We start from the raw sequence: 17,687 nt of genomic DNA, 5'->3' as shown, positions 1-17,687 counted from the left end.
TGCTATGCTTTATATCCAGTACCTCATTTAATTCTTGAAGCTATGAAATAGGCATCATTTTGCAGATGAAGTGAGATTTGTAGTTGAGAACTAATTTGCCTAAGGTCGCACAGCTAGTAAGTGGGATTTGGACCTAGGTCTAATTCAAAAATTTGTTTTTAACTATTAGAATGCCTCATTTGCATTCACAATTTAAAATTAATTCAGAACTTCTGTTTCATTTAAGCTGCATGAGAGTGTGGCTGTAGTGATTGACAAAGTACCACACCCATTTATGATAAAACCCTCAAAAAGTAAGCTTAGAGGGAACAAACCTAATCATAATAAAGGCCATATGTGAAAAAACCCACAGCTAATATCATGTTCAATGCGAAAAAACTGAGAGCTTTTCTTCTGCAGTCAGGAACAAGACAGGGCTGTCCAGTCTCACCACTGTTATTTAAGATAGTATTGGAAGTCCTAGCCTCAGCAGTCACACAATAAAAGGCATCCAGAGTGATGAGGAAGAAGTAAAACTTTGTTTGCAGATGACATGATATTGTATATAGAAAATCCAAAAGACCACCAAAAAACTGCTAGAACTGAGAAACGAATCCAGTAGAGTTGCAGGATACAAAATCGACGTACAGAAATCTGTTGCATTTCTATACACCAATAATGAAGCAGCAGAAAGAGAAATTAAGGAATCAGTCCATTTACAATTACACCAAAAGCAGTAAGTTACCTAGGAATAAACCTAACAAAGAGGTGAAAGATCTGTATTCTGAAAACTATAAAACACTGATGAAAAAAATTGAAGATGACACAAAGAAATGGAAAGACATTCCATGCTTATAGATTAGAAAAACAAATATTGTTAAAAAGTCAGTACTAGCCAAAGCAGTCTACACATATAATCACTCCCTATCAAAATACCAACAGCATTTCTTCACACAGCTAGAACAAATAATTCTAAAATCTCTGTGGAACTACAAAAGACCCCAAATAGCCAAAGAATCTTGAAAAAGAAAAGCATAGCTGGAGGCATCACAATTCTAGATTTCAAGTTACATTACAAAGCTGTAGTAATCAAAACAGTGTGGTACTGGCACAAAAATAGACACATCAAAGGGACAGAATAGAAAGCCTAGAAACAAACCCACAATTCTATGTTCAATTAATCTTCGACAAAGCAGAAAAGAACATGCGATGGGAAAAGACAGGCCCTTCAACAAATGGTGTTGGGAAAACTGAAGAGCAACATACAAAAGAATAAAATTGTACCACTCTCTTACACCATATACAAAAATAAATTCAAAATGGATTAAGGACATGAGAGGCATGAAACCATCAAAATCCTAGAGGAGAACACAGGCAGTAACCTCTTTGACATTGGCTGTAGCAACATTTTTTCAGATATGTCTCCTGAGGCAAGGGAAGCAAGCAAACAAACTATTGGGACTTCATCAAAATAAAAAGCTTTTGCACAGCAAAGGAAACAGTCAACAAGACCAAAAGCCAACCTATGAAATGGGAGAAGATATTTACAAATGACATATCTGATAAAGGTTATAACCAAAATATATAAAGAACTTATACAACTTAACACCCAAAAAATGAATAATCCTTGTGCAGAATAAACATGGGCAGAAAACATGAACATTTTTCTAAAGAAGACATCCAGTTGGCCAACAGACACATGAAAAGATGCTTAACATCACTCATCATCAGGGAAATACAAATCAAAACTACAATGAGATACTACCTCACACCTGCCAGAATGACTAAAATTAAAAAAAAAAAGAAGGAATAACAGGTGTTGGCGAGAATGTGGAGAAGGGGGAACCCTCTTGCACTGTTGGTGGGAAATGCAAGTTGGTGCAACCATTTTGAAAACAGTATGGAGGTTCCTCAAAAAAAAAAAAAGTTAAAAATAGAACTACCCTACAATCCAGCAATTGCACTACTAGGTATTTACCCTGAGAACGCAAAAATATTAATTTAAAGGAATATATACACTCCAATGTTGATAGCAGGATTATCTACAATAGCCAAATTATGGAAGCAGCCCAAGTGTCCATCAACTGCTGAACGGATAAAGAAGTAGTGGTGTATATATAATAGGCTGTTACTCAACCATAGAAAAAGAATGAAATGTTGCCATTTGCAAAGACATGGATGGAACTAGAGAGTATTATGCTAAACAAAATAAGTCAGAGAAAGACAAATACCATATGATTTCATTCATATGTGGAATTTAAGAAACAAATGAACAAAGGGAAAAAGGCAAACCACTAAGAGAACAAACGGGGGAGTTACCAGATGGGAGGTGGATGGGGGGATGGGGATTAAGGAGTTCACTTGTGATGAGCACCAGGTGTTCTATAGAATTGTTGAATCACTATATAATACACCTGAAACTAATAAATACTACACTATATGTTAACTGGAATTTAAAACTTTTTAAAAATTATTAAAATAAAAATATTTTAAAAATCTTCCTTGAAAATAGGATGATCAACATAAATTTTGAGAGGTACATTTTGTCTTTTAGCACCCTCACACCTATGTAGTAAAAGTTATATCAGTATATTTTGACTGGTTTCTGAAAAAGGGGGACTGGATGCTAAAGAAGATTATGTGTCTGGAGAAAGTGAATTTTCTTTCTGCAGTTCTTCCTAGGAACTGTCAGAATAAGTCTTAATACCATGTGCTCTGGATCCTTACAGGGTTACTTGGGTTTAACTCACTGGAACTGGAGCCTCAGGAAGTAGGAGGCATCTTCAGCCTACTGTGGGTTGGGGTGGGGAACAGTTACTGATGTATATGGGTGTGGGACCCTGACAGAGTAGTATAACAGTTGTGATATGGGAATTAAGAATAGAGAATGAAGAGGGTATTAACCCTCTGGCTAAAAGATGTAGGCTGCTCTTATCTTTTCCACCCTTCTCACAAGCCCCCCCCCGAAATACAAATGGGGGGCGGGGCATGTGTGTGTACATATGTATGTCATGTTCCATGCAGCATCATTCTGCCTTTCATCCTCAGTTTCATTTTCTCTGCTGTGGCCCCTGCCCTAATCTGGGCCAAGACCAGTTGATACTTACTGTCACTGACTTTTCTCTATTTTGTTACCTTGTCCATCTTGTCTGCCACCTCTCATGCCAGTTAGCAGTCACAACTCTCTGTGGTGGCTTTACTTAAGCCCTGGAACATTTGAGCCTGGCCTTCTCAGATGGGTCTTAGGGAAGGAGTAGACTATTTGGCAGTCAAAGAAAGGGAAAGAAAAAATACAGTGCACCTCTACTGTGAGCCAAGGCTTTGGTATAGGAGGTACTGCAGCTAATCTTGGCTTATTAGAGAATTGAATTCCTGGTTTTATAAGTCATGTGAGTATTTGTAAATAAGAATAATTAAATATAGTACATGGGGGGCACCTGGGTGGCTGTCAGTTGAGCATCCCGTTCTTGGTTTCAGTTTGGGTTGTGATCCCAGGGTTGTGAGATCGAGCCCTGCACTGGGCTCCACACTGGACACAGAGTCTGCTTAAGATTCTCTTGCCCTCTGCCCCTCCACCTTCTCTCGTGTGCGCAGGTGCTCTCAAATAAATAATAAAATTTTAAAAAATATATAGACATATATGTATGTACATATATATATAGTACAGGGTTTTCAGTAAAATGTCAACATTGATCTTGTGTCAGCATTGATCTTGTATTGGTGTAAGACAATAAAAGAAGAAAATTAGTTGTCTATGTAAATGAGCTACAAAGTATAGTTGCTTTGAGAAGTGGTTATAAGTTCAGGCAAATATGAACAGCATCAACTGTTTTGCCTGTACTTTGCACTCAGTCACACTGTGTGTGAGCACTGAAGTAATTAGTTCTTTCCAATCCTTAATCCCTTCTTGTCTCATGTCAGTATATTAGGACCTCCAGTTAATGCTAAGTTACTGAGAATTTTTATCATGGGAGTATAATTCTATCATTTATTTTTTCTACATCTATTAAGATACTCATGATTATTCCCTTTATTATGTAAATGGAATTAATTACACTTATTTTTCAAGTGTTCAGATAACCTCACATTTTTACGATAAACTCAGCTCTGCAGTATGTTATCCTCTTAATATATCCTTGGATTCAGCTTGCTAATACTTTAGGAATTTTCATCAGTCATGAAATTAGCTTATAACTTTCTTATAATTTATTAGGTTGGTAAAGGATTATGCTGTTCTTGTAAACAAGTTGGGAAGTGTTGTTTTTTGGGTTTGTTACTTGGAAGAGTATAAAATTGGTTCATTTCTTAAATGTTTGGAAAAATTTGTCATTGAAGCCATCTGGTCCTAGAGGATGTGTGTCATTCAGTTTTTCTATTATTGGCAGAAGAGTTGATCAGCAACAAACTAGTTAGATATTGTTGGAAAGGAAAATCCCAGAATCAATGATTGTTAAGTTTGTTGACTCTTAATCTCAGGAAACAAACTGAGGGTTGTTAGAGGGGAGGAGGGGAGGAGGGGAGGGGGATGAGGTGGCTGGGTGAGGCTGGGTGATGGACAATGGGGAGGGTATATGTTATGGTGAGTACTGTGTATTGTGTAAGACTGATGAACCACAGACCTGTTCCCCTGAAACAAATAATACGTTATATGTTAATAATAAAAAAGTCTGTTGTCTTTATTAAAAGATAGGAAGATACTTGTTTGCATATTTTTAAAACTAGTTTATATCTCTAACATGGTAGGGAGATTTTTAAGTGTTAATTATATTTTTCTATTTTTTCCCCCAAAATACTGTCCTTTTCATTTCTGTGGATGGATGAGAAGGCACCAGTCTGCTGAGTGGTGGTCGTGAATCTGTCCTTGTAGAATGGCGCGATGCAACAGAGAAGAATAAGGAGTTCCTCCCCCGTTTGGGAGCTACTATTGAACATATCTCAGTCTCACCAGCAGGGGATTTGTTCTGTACTTCTCACTCGGATAATAGTAAGTCTGACTTTGTTGTGAGGAGATAGAATTGTACAACTAGGGAATGGAAAATAAGAGACGTAAAACTAATTAAGAGGAGTGTAAGATATAATGAGCATTTTTTCTTCCATTCTTCCTCTTTTCTCCGTTTCCTTTTTTTGACTCTAGATGCCACCAAAATCCAACATTTTCAGGATTGTTTTGATAAAAATGTAGGGCTAAGTGTATTTGGTCCTTGTACCATTTCCATTTCAAAACCTTTACATGTGGGATGTGGGGATAATAGAGGGAGGGTTTTTGAAGTGGGCATTTGTGCCTTCACAAATGTAATGTTTTCAAAAGAACACTTGATGTAGCCACACTCTTGGTGTGGGGGTCCCATGGGTTCTGACAGGAATAGATGCAGTCTTGTATACCTCCAAAACTTTTTGCTCATCCTGTTACTACTCAGCCTAAATGTAAATCTCAGGGCGCATTGCCTCCTTTCCCTTCAAAAAAAGAAAAGAAAAACTGTAACTGTGAGCAATCCATTAGTGCAATGAGTCATTTCAAAGTAAACTGTCTTTTTTAGGGTATATAAGTTTTTGAATTAACACTTAAATATATTCATAGGCACAACTGATAAACCTTAAAGCCTCCGAAAAAACAAAAAAAAAACCCTCTTCCCCAGCCCCAGTTTTTTAGCTAAATCACAAAATATATTCCTGATTTTTTTTTTTAAGATTTTATTTATTTATTTGACAGAGACACAGCGAGAGAGGGAACACAAGCAGGGGGAGTGGGAGAGGGAGAAGCAGGCTTCTCGTAGAGCAGGGAGCCCGATGCGGGGCTCGATCCCAGGACCCTGGGTTCATGACCTGAGCCAAAGGCAGATGCCTAACTACTGAGCCACCCAGGTGCCCCTTTATTCCTGATTTTCTAATAATAGTAAACTAAACTTACTAAGTTGTTTTAGATTCTGGTATATTTTAGAATGACATAAATTCATTTGATTTTTTTTGACCTTGAAATTCTGACCAATTTATGGGTTTATTTTGTTTTTTTTTTTTTTTACCCACAGAGATAATAATAATTCACCGAAACCTTGAGGCATCTGCAGTAATTCAAGGCCTAGTGAAAGGTATTACAAAACCCAGTGGATCTGTAATCATGCACAACTTAAAAGTGAATATTTGTATGACTTTAACTATTGTTTGTCACTTCTTTTGCAGACAGCAGTATCTCTACCGGTTTGATGATTGATCCCAGAACTAAAGCTTTGGTTTTGAATGGAAAACCTGGCCATTTGCAGTTCTATTCTCTGCAGCATGATAAGCAGTTATACAATGTAAGATTTCGATCCATTAACTGGCCTTAAAACTAATGAAAGTTCCCAACAGCACCACCAGCGTTAAGTAACTTATTTAGTAGCTTCTAAAACAAGGTCCCGTGCCTTTGTTTGCTTGAACATTATCAGTACTGTCTCTGGTTACTTAGTTGTTTACAGCATAATTCTGATGAGGCCACAGCAGCAAATTAAGGCTCCATGTAAGTCAGTTGGCACTCCTGTGCTGGCTCTCCATTTAATTATGTTTCAGACTGCACTCTAATTCGCTGTCACATATCTGTGCTTCTGAGTTACAAGAATAGGGAAATCAGAATATAAGGACTGTAAATACAGATATGTCTCTGTGTTCTGCTAAAGTGTTATCCTATTACCTACCAGTGAGAATATTTTCAGTGTAAAGAGGGACGCTGCTTCTTCACCCAGACTCTCTACATCTCTGTGCCCCACAGTACCCTTTATTCCTGTCGTAGCAGCTGTACACTTGATCTTCCTTTCCCTTGCCTTTAAAACCCCCAAAGAAAGGAAACTTAATTCTTTGTACATTTTCAGTACAGTGCCTGGAAATAATAATTAATCAACATATGTTTGGTAAGTAGACAAGGGAATGGGATAAAAGAAACAATCATAATTAAAATTGTCTACTTACAACATTGCTATCTTTCTTCACCACTTAAAAATTGTAGATTTTATTTTTGTTCTTGTTTTCAGTGATGTGGAATTTAACTTGAGATTTTATGTAAAGCTCTTTGTCGATAGTAATGCTTTTCTCCCTTGCTTCTATCAGTTAAGGGTTCTATTGTATCATGTACATGGGTCAGTCAGTCATCACTAAAATTAAAGGTCATTAAAGAATAATTGCCACTGAACTGGTGCTATATAATGTGCTTTTTTAATGGCAGTTTTGATATCCATAACTAAGTTGGTTTTTCCTTTATAACTGTAGATTCTAGAAATCATGTTTGTAGTTAGTTACCATTTCTTGAAAACTTTAACGTTTATGTATTTGCATTAACGAGCATTTTGGATTTTTTTTTTAACCCATCAGTTAGATATTATACAGCAAGAATATATCAATGATTATGGTCTGATCCAGATTGAGCTAACAAAGGCTGCATTCGGCTGCTATGGTAACTGGCTTGCAACAGTGGAAAAACGTCAAGAAAAGGAAACAGAGCTTGACTTGCAGATGAAACTGTGGATGTATAATAAGAAAACACAAGGGTAATACTACCTATATGGCTATTTAACTTCAGAGTAGAAACTATGTGATTTTGTATTTTATGTTTCATTTGTCTTTAAAAATGTTTCATTTTGATAAATTTTAGATTTAGACAAATGAGGGAGGTGTTACTCTCCTAATAAAGCCTTTCAGCTTTTGCCCTGAGAAGGCACTGGTGTCCCCCAAGTTGTAATGTCATCTCCACACATAAATGAGGAAACATGGGAAAGTGACCCCCCTGCCTCCCAAGGGCATCAGACCTAATTGCAAGCAAAGCCAGTTAGAATCCAAATTTCTCAGTCCCTTTGCTCCTCTATTCACATTATACTACCTTTGGGAGAAATGGCAGAGGTATACTGTAGTGTACCGTGTATGTTTGATTACATAGAGAGTTCCACTAGTTTTTCAGACTTTGATTATAGTAGCCGTTTATCAAGTGTCTGCTGCATGCCAAGACCTAGGCTTAGTGCTTTTGTATCTATTGTCCTACCAATCTTCATAGAAATACTATAAGATAAACTTCTCTTCCACATTTTACAGGTTAAACAGGTCCAGAGGGATTAATAGATTATCTCTAGTCACTCTTCTTGTAGTATGGACTTTTAAAAAATCACAGCACAGGGGCGCCTGGGTGGCTCAATTGTTAAGCATCTGCCTTCGGCTCAGGTCATGATCCCAGGGTCCTGGGATCGAGCCCCGCATCAGGCTCCCTGCTCCGCGGGAAGCCTGCTTCTCCCTCTCTCACTCCCCCTGCTTGTGTTCCCTCTCTCGCTGTGTCTCTCTCTGTCAAATGACTAAAATCTTTAAAGAAAAAATAAAAAATCACAGCACAGTCTTGCCCCAATGTTCTTTTAAGAACACTGTGCTAGCATAGGTTATCTTGCATTTGAAGAGGTAGTTTTCTGTATTTTCTTGCCACAAGTAGGGGCTTTCACGACCATTCCATTTTTTGCTTATTTTTGAAAGTAGATAGTCATCTGAGTTCTGTACAATTTTTTTTTTAAAGATTTTACTCATTTATTTGACAGAAAGAGACACAGCGAGAGAGGGAACACAAGCAGGGGGAGTGGGAGAGGGAGAAGCAGGCTTCCCGCCGAGCAGGGAGCCCATCGATCCCAGGACCCTGGGACCATGACCTGAGCTGAAGGCAGACGCTTAACGACTGAGCCACCCGGGCGCCCTGTACAATTTTCTTACAGAGTTTAATACGATAGGCTTTCATGTATCATTCTGTGATGACTCCTATTTTATATTCATTTTGTACAAGTTGACAGTATACATAATGATCTCTATATTGTATAAGTTACACAAAGGCAGAGATAATGTGTTAGAACTCTTTATATCCTGTGGCCATTAGAGGTAGAGCACTCAATTGTTTGTCATTCTAGATGATAATGTATCCGTTGCCCACTCTTAAAGATGCTATTGTAAAATGTACAGTAAAAAATTCTTGTACTCATACGACAATATATAATTTCCTGATGTAAGACTAAATTGATGATTTCCTTTCTGTTAGGTTTGTTCTTAATACAAAGATTAACATGCCACATGAAGACCACATCACAGCTGTCTGTTTCTGTAATGCAGAAAAATTTGAAAACCCCACCTTGGTTACAGCTAGTAAAGATGGTCACTTCAAAGTGTGGATATTAACAGATGATTCTGATATATACAGTAAGTTAATTAAATATGGTATGTCTAAAGAGTGCATAATTTTAAGAATTGATCTCTTTCATGAATTGTCTCCATTCTAGGAGGACATTTTCTACCTTAACTTCTGTAGGTTATTGCCTAATTGATTTAAGAGATTACATTTTACATGCCTTTTCCCCAAAATCTGTACTTTTTTATCAGTCTTGATTAATCAATCATGTATTGATTATTTCTGTGAGGGTACAGTGCTAAAAAGAAAAAAAAAGGCAATTCTTTCACTGTTCCACTAGAGGGAGGTCAAGATTTCCTGGAAGAGGTATATATTTCAAACCAGTCAGTGCTTTGGAGCATTTCTAACTCAAGTTTCAAGGAGCAAGGTTTTTTGTTGTGCTTCTTCTGTAATCCTTACTGCTTATAACTACCCTAAAGTATTATCTAGCATTTATACCATTTCTGAACTTTATGATCTTTCTTTTCCATAGAAAAAGCTGTTGGCTGGACCTGTGACTTTGTGGGTAGTTATCACAAATACCAAGCAACTAACTGTTGTTTCTCTGAAGATGGCTCTCTACTAGCAGTTAGTTTTGAGGAAATAGTTACAATATGGGATTCAGAGACATGGGAACTTAAATGTACATTTTGTCAACGAGCTGGGAATATAAGGTAAATAATTTGGGGAGTATGTCATACTGTTTGTTTTTAATTTAAATGAGTCTTTCCACATAAACCTTTAGTAGTAACTTATGCTTCCTCTAAAGGTAGTCTGTGGGTCAGTAGCAAACCAAAGTGGTAGGAAGCTAAAAACTTTGGGTATGTGAACTATTTGCTATGGTTTTACCCATTTCTGAAATGAGGATTAACATTTAACTCTTGACCTACAGGGTTTTTTTCTTCATAATAGATACTTTTCATGGTTGTGCTACCTAAAAATAGGCGCTAATAAGCCTCAGTGGATCCAAACAATGCTTATCTTCTGTTTTCCCATAAAAACAATGTCATGCTCAAACCTTGTTTGTATTCAGAAAGGGCAAAAGAAAAAACAGCAACATCTGCCACTTCACTTCAGGCAGCTGGCATTTGAGGACAGAATGGCAGAAGGCTAACAAGACAGTTTTTAATTCCCAACGTACCTGATTTTGAATTTGCTTTTACAAATTCTTAAGAATTTATATAGCAAATTTTCTTCTAGGTTAAACGAGCATAAAAAAGGGTTTTGTTAAATGCCTTTGTACATTTCACGTACATGTTGCTTATGGTATGTGCCAATAAATTATACAGGATATTAGAGAAAAGAATTGGTCATCAAATATGTTTTTGTAAAGAAACAAAATAGCTAAATAAACTTTTCCTTTTGCTCTCCTTAGTCCCTTTTTTCTGCAGGATAATTGTGAACAAAAATATATCTTTCTAAAAGTCTGCATTGCATAAAACTATACTAGAAGTCTGCAGTCCAAAACTCAGCATGCTAGAACTGATGGTTAATTCTTGTGGTTTTAACATAGGCACCTTTGCTTTGGGAGATTGACTTGTTCAAAGTATCTTCTTGGTGCTACTGAAAATGGCATTCTTTGCTGTTGGAATCTGCTCAGTTGTGCATGTAAGATTTTTTTTTTTACTATAAAGTGATTTGACAAATCATACGATAAATGGCCATTAAATTTTGGCATTTTAGGACTTCTGGATCATATCTTCATGTCTCTATCCAGAGAGTACTTACAATTTTTCACATGTCACATTATACATCAAAATTTGAAGTGCTGAGCTTGTAAGAGATGCACATTATTTGTAATCTGCCTATTTGGCCATAAATTGACTTCCATTATTCCTTTCTCTGCCATGTATAACTTTCTGTTGCCTTCCATGTTCTCTATTCTCATAACAGCCTGAGGAATGTTTCTGCTAAAATGTAACCTGTATTAACATGCAGCATCCATGGCAGCTTTAAATTTGAATGTCTCCTTTCACAAGCCTCCTAACAAATGTGGACTTTGTTTTTACTCATTTTACTTACTGGCATTTTACATATTTGAGTATGCTTGGAAGGCATGGTGGTTGTTTAGTAATGAACATATATGATACTCTGTTTATATATATTCTCTACAGTGGTTTGGTTAACATTTTGCCCATGTTAAGCTGCCGAAAGCACCAGACAGTAGTTGCACTGAGATAATAATAACCATTTCATAGTATGTGGGAGTAGTACTTGGCTTTTCTGCTTCCTGCCCCTTGCTCTAGTGCAGCCTTCCACAGACATTCTCAGTTTGTCTCCATGTGTTATTTGGAAGTGTAATATCCCTCTTCCTAAGAATAATAGAATTGTCCCAGTAAAAATTGTGTACCTACTTTAAATAACAAGCTTAAAAAAGCTTTTGGTAAATCTCTTTCTAGAAATGAATTGCTCTTTTTTTCTCCCAGTGGAATGGAGTGCAAAATTAAACATTAGAGTTATGGAACCTGATCCTCATTCAGAGAATATTGCTGCAATCTCTCAGTCTTCGGTGGGTTCAGACTGTAAGTACAGACCATAGTTTGATAATAAGAGGAGATCTATTACCTAAATTTTCTTTTAACATCTTTAATATAGAGTCAAACTGCCTTTAAATCAAATGTTTATTTTAGGCCATTTTGCCAGAGGTACTGTCCTCTCTTGAGTTCTTACTCCGACATCTTGTTCTGTATGCATTCACACTGACTTCTGGGAGAACTCCAGTACATCTCATTTTTCACCATGCCAGGCAGTCCCACTCCACATTCAGAACGTCCCAAGAGAGATTTTGCCCCTCTGAAGCATTTTAAGAAGCTTTAATCAATCTTCCTCCATCTTCTTGAAGCACTGTCTACAGATCCCTGTTCCAGTACTTAAGACAAAATATCACAATATTTTGGTATCTGTCTTCTGCGGTGGCCGCCCTGGTCTCTGGAGCAGGGATTCTTCTTCCTCTTCTTCATCTTCATAGCCCTCATTCCTGACTGCTTGGCACATAGCAGGCATCCAGTAGATACTTGAATTAAAGCCTAAAATAATCATGACTTGGACCATTTACTCAATCCTGGGGTCAGTCCCAGGATTAGTGTGGGCTGTCAACCTGAGGCTGGAACTAACCTTTGCAGGCAAAATGTTATGGTCTGTTTGTTTTTTCCCTCTAGTGTTTGTATTTAAACCTAGTGAGCCAAGACCATTGTATATTCAAAAGAATATCTCCAGAGAGGAAGTCCAGTGGGGAGTGTTTGTTCTGCGAGATGTGCCTGAATCATTCACCTCAGAAGCTTACCAGTGGCTGAACAGATCCCAGTTTTACTTCCTAACAAAGTCACAGGTAACCATCCCACCTCAAAAAGGCAACCACTTTGTATATGTAATTTTCAGTTCATTTTATATTTGAAAGTAATAACTCATAACAGGTGGAACAGTGATACTAAAGGATTACTTCCCAAAAGAAGTAATCTAATATGCTCAATAAAACAGTATTACTAGTCTTTTAAGTGTATTAGCACAACTTTACCCCACACCTTTGAGGCTCTTTAAATATTTGCATTATCTCCATGACAGCAAAAAAAAAAAAAAAAACTAAAATACTTTAAATGGTACTTATTAGTGTGGTTTTTTTTTTAATTTTAGTATTTGATTTGCCATAATAAAAACTGGCCTCAGTTTGATCCATCAGTTGAATCTATTTCATTACCAGTTCTTAAATAAGTTTTCTCAGAACAATTACTAAGTATGTTTTAAACCTTCTCTTACTTTTCTTTGGGCAGATATATATATGTGTGTATATATATCAAGATGAAAAATGGACCTCATTTTTTAACTATAACATTTTTATTTGGATTTTGCATCATTAATCTCTCTTTTCAGAGTTTATTGACATTCAGTACAAAGTCTCCAGAAGAGAAACTCACACCAACAAGCAAACAGGTATGTTTTAGCCACTCATGGTGCAGACTGCATTGCCTCCCTACAGAGATAACTTTATCTGTTTGAATTTAGCTATGAGAAAAATGTTCCACCTGCCCTAACATGGAATTAAACATACACTTAAAAGTAGCTTTTATATAACCTCTTTGAGGTTATATTTACTCTTCTAAAATATAGTTTTAATTTGTAACGTTAAAAATATATGCTTGTGATTTGAGTCAAATAGTTATACAAAACTTTCAGGAAAACTTCCTAACACCACTGCCATTACCCACAAAGATAATCACTTTCAACTCTTTTAGCTGGAGTTTTTATTTGCCTTCCTAAGAAACATGTTTATATTGCTAATTCTGGATTTTTCAGATTTAGTTATGGTCTATTTACTGATCTATTCAAGTTATTACTCTTTTTCACACCACCATTTTCCCCATGTACATAACACACACACCTTTCCTGTTCTCCAGTTTTCTCAGTACAGATAAATCAGGTCAGTATTCCTTATAACTGTGCAAACACAATTCATAGTTGAGTCATGTAGTAACCAGACAGATTGTTTTTCTTTTTTTTGCAACACTGTTTTCTCTGGAGTTAATGTTGCCACCTTCTTATTTGCATAGTTTCCTATTTACTTCTAATTCACCCCCAGACTCAAGTTATTTAAGTCTTCTCTCAGTATTTCATGTACATTAGGTATTCTTTCAAGTCTTGAAGGAATATTTCCAAGAGCCTCTGACTTGCTTCAGTCTGGACCGATTGCTCTATGAGTACCTGCTGCACAGTAGTCATAGGATCTACATTCGCCATCATTTGGGGAATCATATCACTTCTAGCTTTCCTCTTGCTTCAGTCACTTCTTTGCTTTGTTGTGAAGCACATTCTGTTAGTGCCATGGGAGGCAGATTTAAGACGTTGTGTGTTTGGAAATGTTTCTTTTCTCCCACTTGATTGGTTGGTCGAGTTATAAAGTTATAGGTTGAAAATCATTTTCTCTTAGAACTTTGAAGGTATTGTCCTATTTTATAGCTTTGGGTGTTATTAGAAGTCTCATACCATTCTTATTCCTGTTCCTTTATCTGTAAAGTAGCTTTATTATCCTCTGAAAACTTAATTGAATTTGTTCAGCCGTTTTTTGTTAAACATCAATAAGCCAGGGTCTGTTCTAGATGCTTGGAATACACCAGTGAGCTAACATTCAATTCTCTAAACAGTGTTTACAGTCTAGCAGGGAAATCTAGCAGGGAAATACAACAAGCATTAAATAAGTGAAATATGTAGTACTTTAGAAGTGGTAAGAATAATGGGTGGAGGAATAGAGGAAAAGGGTGTGGGATGCAGCTTGCCATTTTATGTAGGCCAGGCAAAGTAGGCCTTGTGAATAAAATAGAATTTGGCTTTTCCTCTGAGTAATATGTGCAGCCCCTTGGAGAGTTTTAGTCCAAGAAATGACTAAGAAAGAATTACTTCTTTGCCTTCATTTTCTGTTCTTTTTCTGGAACCCTTGTTATTTAGTGCTGAACTATCATCTATTTTGTTTTCTGGGAGATTGTTTCATCTTTGTCATCTAATCTGCTTTTTTTCTGTTTTGCATAGTCCCATTTCTATCATTTGTTTGTTTTCCATCTGTTTTAGTCTTTCATTTCACAGGTTTGCATCAGAATCTGATGATTCTCAGATGTCTGCTTTTACTTAAAAGTGATCCAATAAGCCATATGGAAGGTCTCTGCCTAGATGGAATTTGTCCGCTGGCCTCTACCACTGGCTATTTTTGAGAAAGTCTCCAAAGTCATTATTTTTAGGTTTTTTGTCTTAGGCTGGTCAGATTGCCCAGATAAAATTCTTCTAAATTCTTGCCTGGAGGCTAGCAGCCTGGAAGCACCCTATATGACGTACAGCTGCCTTCAGCTGTGAAGACACTGCCACCAACCCCACCAGGCAGTTCAGTTTAAAGACACACTTTTGTTCCACCCTCCAAAGAATGTACTTCCAGGCCTCTCTTGGGGCTCAGAAGGAGATCTAGGAATTTGAATGCACTCTAAATGGACCTTCAGCCAGGCCACCCAGTTATTGGTAGCCTTTTTCTGAGGTACTGTTACTATTAGTACCAATTCCTGAGCATTTGCAGGATTCAGCAATATAAATTGGGATGTTTCTTGGCTTTCCCCCCCAGCCAGCTTAGAATTCTTTCTCAGGTCTACTAAGTTACCTACTACCCTTGAACTTGCTTTCCACCTTCCAGCATCTTACTTACCCATTTTCTTTCTCACTGTGGGTTTATGGCCTTTTGAAAACCCATTTGCTATCATTTCACTGGGGGAGAAGTAGTAGTGTGTATTTTTTCTGTCATCTAAGTGTGCACCGTTAGCTTTTTCCCTAATAAATGGGCTGCTAGGCCTCAGTTGCTTTACCTGTAAAGTGAAAAGAAGCATACCAGATAATTTTTAAAGTTCCTTTCATCCCTGACATTTTAGGACTGCAACACTTTTGAGTCCAAGGCAGTTCCTCCTTTATATTGAAGAAATTTCCCTTTGTCTTCAATCCTTATAGCTACTAGCAGAAGAAAGTCTTCCAACAACACCATTTTATTTCATATTGGGAAAGCACAGGGAACAGCAGGATGAAAAAATAAATGAGGCTTTGGAGAGTGAACGAGTACAACTACCCTTAACAGAAAACATACCTGCAATTAGTGAGGTAAGTAATTCACAACATGAAACAGATTAAATACATTAAAGCAGCTTAAATTAGAGTTTCTATAATTTGTAACATAACTTTTTTAAGATTTATTTGAGAGAGAGTGTGTGTATGTGAGCAGGGGGAGGGGCAGAAGGGTAGAGAGAAAACCTTTCACAGCCTGACACAGGGCTCCATCTCACTGCCCTAAGATCAGAACCTGAGCCGAAATCAAGTCAGGTGCTTAAGACCCAGCCACCCAGACACCCCTGTAACAGGTAACTTTTGAATAATTATTTGTATACTGTGCAGTTGTAATACGCAAACCAAATAACATAAATTTATGATTCCAGATTACTGTGGTCTGAACTGACAGGAGAGGAGAGATGATTGTTTGCATAATTGTCAGAAGGCAGGCATAAATTTTTTTTTGGTTTGGTTTTACTGTGGAGAAAGCCTGTTGCATTCAGCTGATGGCATTCTTTTTAAGTGAAGCCCTATTTTTCTGGTTTTTTTACTCTAGCTTCTTCATACTCCAGCCCATGTATTGCCATCTGCTTCTTTCCTGTGCTCCAAGTTTGTAAATTCATTGCTGCTGTCTAAGGAGACAAAGAGGTAAAGCAGTTTTTTAAAATATGTTTAGATATTGTTTTGGGAAACAGGATAGTTTGTTACCCTTTCTTAGAATATTCTTAAACTGTGACCCTTCAACAGTATGTAGGGTAGGAGCACCGACCCCCTGCATAGTCGAAAATCCACGCATAACTTTTGACTCCAATAAAACTTAACTACTAATGCCTGATGGTGCTTGGAAGTCTTAATAACAGTCAACACACATTTTATATGTTATGTATATTATATACTGTATTCTTACAATAAAGTAAGCTAGAGAAATTAAAATACAGAAGAGAAAATACATTTACAGTATCGTATCAAATCCATGTATAAGTGGATGGGTGCAGTCCAAATCCATGTTGTTAAAGGTCAACTGTATTTTTCTTTATTTTAGCCTTCATATGCAGTTAAAGGACAAAGGACTATTAAGCCAAGTGAATAAAATACATTGAAAATAATTGTTAGATCTCGTGTGTATGGTTTAAGGAATTGATATATAACTAAAAATTACACTTTGTAAATTCACCTGTTCTTTTATAATAACCCATTTTTGAAGTGCACTCAATAAGATTTTTCATTTACTTTCCCTGTGTGGTTGTAATTCTACATAGGTGTCTTAAATTAGAAAGTTATTTAGAAACTTTTTAAGTAATAATTCATATTTTATTCTGTTATCATGAAAGTGAAGAAATTCCTGAAGATGTAGATATGGAAGAAGAAAAAGAAAGTGATGATTCAGATGAAGAAAATGATTTTACTGAAAAGACCCAGGACACAAATGACACAGATTTGGGAGAAGACATTATACACCAGTTGTCAAAATCTGAAGAAAAAGAACTAAGAAAATTCAGGAAAGTAGACTACAGCTGGCTAACTGTTCTTTGAGCCTTGGAGATGGAAGGTTCTTGCATTTTGTATTTTTTTTTTTAAATTATATATTGATACTCCAAAAACATCTACTTGATGTTATTTCTTTCCTTAAAATATTAAATATGAACAGGCTTTACTTTTTAAATAACTGGTAATACAAAGCTGTGTTTGCATCATGCTTTGGAGTTGCTGGGTGCATTCATATACACACCATCTCATTTTTATTTCGAGTTACATCAGCCTTAGAAATATCTAGCTATTTTCTTCACAAGTGATTACAGCATATGTCACCTTATCTCCAATTTGGAGATATTGTTAACAGCAAAATTTACTTGGTGGCCAACAGGACCTGAACAGATGTGTTGTTTTCTTTAGTCCTGCTTCATACATCTTAGTGTGTTTATTTCTCAGAAATTTAGAGAAATAATTTGATTATGTGGTGTTCCACAGACCACACTGAGGGTATTAAATC

At 36.7% G+C, this 17,687-nt stretch overlaps 1 protein-coding gene across 2 annotated transcripts in view; it reads left to right on the top strand.

Annotated features, from left to right (window-relative positions):
* The window catches only part of WDR75 (WD repeat domain 75), a 33,246-nt gene extending 15,883 nt beyond the window's left edge, over window positions 1-17,363 (top strand). The window contains exons 9-21 of one of the 2 annotated variants that reach the window (XM_028125109.2): window positions 4,805-4,963; window positions 6,006-6,065; window positions 6,157-6,272; window positions 7,318-7,493; window positions 9,008-9,165; window positions 9,627-9,807; window positions 10,647-10,741; window positions 11,560-11,655; window positions 12,292-12,461; window positions 13,001-13,060; window positions 15,605-15,751; window positions 16,254-16,345; window positions 17,029-17,363. In XM_028125109.2, the coding sequence (XP_027980910.1) occupies window positions 4,805-4,963; window positions 6,006-6,065; window positions 6,157-6,272; window positions 7,318-7,493; window positions 9,008-9,165; window positions 9,627-9,807; window positions 10,647-10,741; window positions 11,560-11,655; window positions 12,292-12,461; window positions 13,001-13,060; window positions 15,605-15,751; window positions 16,254-16,345; window positions 17,029-17,230 (1,712 nt within the window). In that variant the 3' untranslated portion in view covers window positions 17,231-17,363. The remainder of the gene's footprint in view (window positions 1-4,804; window positions 4,964-6,005; window positions 6,066-6,156; window positions 6,273-7,317; window positions 7,494-9,007; window positions 9,166-9,626; window positions 9,808-10,646; window positions 10,742-11,559; window positions 11,656-12,291; window positions 12,462-13,000; window positions 13,061-15,604; window positions 15,752-16,253; window positions 16,346-17,028) is intronic. The other variant, XM_028125119.1, reaches the window with a different exon arrangement.
* Window positions 17,364-17,687: the final 324 nt, after the last annotated feature.

This window comes from Eumetopias jubatus, unplaced genomic scaffold, assembly GCF_037043125.1.
Source record: "Eumetopias jubatus isolate StellerSeaLion01/CBP00866 unplaced genomic scaffold, mEumJub1_p1.0 scaffold_3, whole genome shotgun sequence".
In the NCBI taxonomy this organism is placed as follows: Eukaryota; Metazoa; Chordata; class Mammalia; order Carnivora; family Otariidae; genus Eumetopias; species Eumetopias jubatus.
This window is presented reverse-complemented; position numbering and strand designations above follow the sequence as displayed.